Source organism: Borostomias antarcticus (assembly GCF_949987555.1).
Source record: "Borostomias antarcticus genome assembly, chromosome: 9".
NCBI lineage: Eukaryota > Metazoa > Chordata > Actinopteri > Stomiiformes > Stomiidae > Borostomias > Borostomias antarcticus.
In genome coordinates, this window is record NC_140242.1 from 1,023,597 (window position 1) to 1,028,109 (window position 4,513).

Genomic DNA, 4,513 nt, shown 5'->3' on the forward strand with positions numbered 1-4,513 from the left:
ACCCTTCCTGGAGCCTGGCGCCATTATCAAAGTGCTGAGTGCGTCCTGTGGAGTCCGCCGGGCCGTGTGTGTGTGTGTGACGGGCCGTGTGTGTGTGTGACGGGCCGTGTGTGTGTGTGACGCCTGCTCCGGCGCTCCGGGGCCCATCGGTCTCATTAGCCCGGACTTGATTGGCCATGAAGGTGTTTCCTCTGCAGACTCGGGTCACAGACAGAGTCTTCACTCCTCAGTGATGAAGCTGAGGGGGAAAGATGAAGAATCTGGTTCAGAGGGTGTGAGTGTCTGTGTAAGTGGAGGATAATTGTTCTGCTCGACACAGGGGAACCATTGACCTTGACGGAGGGGGGGGGGGGGGGGGTGGGGGTTCTACTGGTTCTAACCCCACTAAAGGGTTTGGTGATTTCCGTGGTTTAATGCAGCACAGATGTTTGGATAAAGCTGTTCTCACAGAGACTCCTGTTCTGCTACATGGCAGCAGATTCATGTAGGCTATAGTCTCTTGTTTGGTCACCCCTGACCTCCTGACCAGAATCAAAATCATCTCAAATACAGTATACAGCATTAGACGGGCAGTGTCCCTCAGTATGAATGGATGCTCATAGACATTAGTGTAGCACACACTTTTTACCAGTAGATGGCAATATAACCAAGCAATGTACGAGTTCAACACAAGGATTAGTCCCGGTGTAGGAACACTGCCAGGGAAAGACGTTATGAACGTGTCGTGTGTAGGCATGGTTAACCTACCGTTGAGATTCATATCGTAGCCTACGTTAATGAGAGGGTGTATAACTCTGGCACCTGCAACAAATATTGTTCAGATTTGTATCTATTCAAAGGTTCATGAATAGAGAACTGAAGTGTTTTAATACATATCGGAATTTGTGTTATCAATGTGCTGCTTTTCTAAAGACTATAATGACACCTTCTCATAACGACTTTTGAACCAGTCTCTGTGGAAAGGGTAGCATATCAAGGTTATTAGTGTAGCCTATCATGTCACAATGGCTTCTGATCAAGATGGAGAAGAAAGCAAGGGAGAAAATTGCACACTCTTCAGAAAATATCTCAACTGTCTTGAGTGTTTCAACAGTTAATGAAGATCTCGTGTGGCCCGGTCTAATTCACTGTGGAATGGAGAGCATCTTTAGATTGAGCACACGGGAGGCTGTCGACACCAATGTCGCTGTGCAGATGCATGGTTCCCGGTGCTTTAGAAACAACATGTACTCAGGTGTGTTTATTCCCTGTGACGATAGACCCGAACTCCATTAGAAGTGTGTCTGGAGCGACTCAGACGGAGAGGGACACCGAGGGAGTGAAAGAACACGCGCTTACTGTTTGTCACCGTTTAAATCCTATTAATTAAAACGTTAACGTGATTGGGTAAAGAAAGAGAGGAGAGGGGCCCCCGTGTGCCAATAGGCTCTTTAACAACCCGCCTCGAGATCATGATGTAAAAGACTCCTGCGCCCTGCGCGTCACGCTGATCGCGGTGGAGATCTGGAGGAGCAGCACCAGAGAGAGAGAGAGAGAGAGAGAGAGAGAGAGAGAGAGAGAGAGAGAGAGAGAGAGAGAGAGAGAGAACAAGAAACTCCCAAGAAGCATAAGCAGAGTCTCCAAAACACAGTCGTAGCCTATAAGGGGGGATCGGGAAGGCTATGGACAGGAGAATGAACTTGAACGGACCAGGAGACATTTTTCACAAAACTCTAAGCGCCGTGTCCAGCAAGAAGATGGACCACTTCAGACCGACAGCCGGAATTGACATGCCCGTCAGAGACCGCCAGTCTCCCATCAGCTGTTTCGACCAGACCGACTCGGACCCAATTCAGCCCGGAGGACTGGCGGGGGGGCGAGGAGGGACGCTGGGTCTGCCCACCGGATCTTTGTGTGTTAAGTACGGGGAGAGCGGCGACAGGACCTCGGCGGCCGAGAGCAGCGGCGGGGAGCAGAGTCCCGACGATGACAGTGACGGCAGGTGTGAGATGGTCCTCCTGACCGACGGGAGGACGGTGGCCGTGGGTAAACCCGAGGGAGGTAAGAAAAACAAGGAGCAGAAAACGCTCAGGCTAAACATCAACGCGCGAGAGAGGCGGCGGATGCACGATCTGAACGACGCGTTGGACGAGCTGCGCGGCGTCATTCCCTACGCGCACAGCCCCTCGGTGCGGAAACTCTCCAAGATCGCCACGCTGCTGCTCGCTAAAAACTACATCCTCATGCAGGCACAGGCGCTGGAGGAGATGCGGCGGCTTGTGGCGTATCTCAACCAAGGCCAGACCATCTCCGCGGCTTCTATACCCGCCAACACTGCCCTGGCAGCTCCCGGGTTAGGCGCGTACGAGCAGCCGCCCGGGTACCCCTTCCCCACCGGAGTGGCGGCGTCCTCCTGTCCCGATAAATGTGCCCTTTTCAACAACGTCACCTCCAGCCTGTGTAAACATTGTACCGACAAGCCTTAACGGAATCACAACAGCGGCCGGTAGAGACTCAGAGAAGCACATGCGAAAGTATAGGCGACCACTTTCTAAAATACTTCGACTTTGGAGAGGAGATGTAGGGCACTGTATTGCAGTCAGTACACAGATCAAGAAGTAATGCCGATGAATACTTTTATAACATTTACAAAAACATTCAAAAAGCGCTTTTTGTTCAGACAATACTTGATTGTGTATATGAGGCACCCTTAAAGTGCTGGTGTGAATGACAGTGACAACCAAACAGAAGTATATGAGTGGCTGCAAATGATGTTGCAAGAGGGAGCTGATTATCACGTGCGCAGATATGGACCCTATGGAGACTTGTGACCTGACAACCTGCGACCATTTCACTTGAACAGATGGACAACCGCCGACACATAGTATTGTAGTTTAATAAACTACAATACTGCAGCTTTTATTTATTTGATTCACATAAAATGACTTTTTGCTGTTTGCTAGTCTCCCCATGCCTTGTGTACTTTTTATAGAGCACTCAAGAGTAATGTCTTGAGGAAAATCAAAGATACAAAATTTTATAAGAGGTGTAATTTACACACAAATAAGTTGTGTTGATCTGACTTGTGTATTTCTATAGCAGTTGTGCAAGCCTACTGACTATTTAACTGAGACTGTAACATAATGGACGTTCAGGTGAATCTCTAAAGCTTATGCTAATTACATTCTGGATTCTCTTTATTAATTTATTAATTGGTTATTTTTGTTTGCATGGTGTATTCTGCATCACCGACATTGCTGTATAATTTGCGTTTCCTAATATTGTTAATAGCATAATAAGGCCGAGGTCCTGAGGGACCAGCGCGTTGTCAGGTCAAGCTGTGATTGCTGTAGATACGTTAGTTCCAGTGGGTAAAGAGGGACATTTGTATGTGTTTATGTGTTGGAAAGCTTTATTAAAATATTTTGAACAACACTAATATTCATGTCTGCTCGTCTGATGTCACCACATATTTGACTAGGCCCGATTTAACTGACAATGAAAATCTGAATTTAATGGCAAAATTATTTGCAATGTGAATATAGACGATCAACATTTTTTTTCTATATTATTGTAGTGTGGGTCTAAGCTTGTTCAAACATTTTATTAGCAACAGCGTGGGCCTCTCATCTCAGGTAGTTATTTGTTTTATTTATTAGCAACAGCGTGGGCCTCTCATCTCAGGTAGTTATTTGTTTTATGTTTCCTAAAAGTTGCGTGTTGCTCCTGAAAACCTTGGCATGTGCCAAATATGCTTTCGGTAGAATAATAGAAACATAATATTGTGCTCCATCAGAAGCGGTCACTTCCTGGCGTGTGAGCAGGAGTCTTGTGAGAGAAAGCCAGACGTGGTGGGTAACATCGCCCCGCGGCTACCAGAGACTGTCTGTTAGTATTACATGACAACGCTCTGGCGACCTTAATTATGATTATTAAAACAATTTCGATGACGGTGTCTAATATGTTAATTCGAAAACAACTGTGTATGAAAACTGTCGACTGTAATACCTACGTACTAACCTACGTACGTTAATGAAACACATCGTTAAGGCAATTAGACCTCCAGAATGTGATTAAGGAAAGTAATTACGACACTGATCATTGCCGTAATCGGGTGTCTTTAATCACGACATAGCAGTGATCAGCTGCACTGCCGTCAGCTTGGCAACTGTCCTCTGTCTGCTGTCCATCAAGGGACTCGAATGTGGACCAGGCTGAAGGTTTACCTCACAAACCTGGCTGGGAAATGTTCATTAGGAACAACTTACAGTCCCAACAAGCACAGGCCTACATTTAAATCCAGTTCACCCAGGAGGGCTACAACCGTGGAGCCGAACTAAATGAAGTGAAGTCTGGATCTATTTGGAGTTCAGCAGTGATCACTCTTCAGGCTGCAGACTTTTTATATTAAATAGACAAGCTTGTGATTGGCTATCCTGTCTTTCCTGAAGACACAACAACAAACCAACAAATTAGTATCTAATCAAAAAGTGACAAATTAATGAAGAGACCCATGTAAATGAAATGGCATCAC

General features: G+C 46.5%; 1 protein-coding gene across 1 annotated transcript; it reads left to right on the forward strand.

The window, feature by feature from the left end:
- Positions 1-1,661: 1,661 nt before the first annotated feature.
- On the forward strand, positions 1,662-2,465 carry bhlhe22 (basic helix-loop-helix family, member e22; the record flags this gene model as incomplete). The annotated part of the gene is made up of 1 exon (XM_084443092.1): positions 1,662-2,465. The coding sequence occupies one exon, from the start codon at positions 1,662-1,664 to the stop codon at positions 2,463-2,465; it is 804 nt and encodes a 267-aa protein (XP_084299218.1).
- Between the last annotated feature and the right edge of the window lie 2,048 nt (positions 2,466-4,513).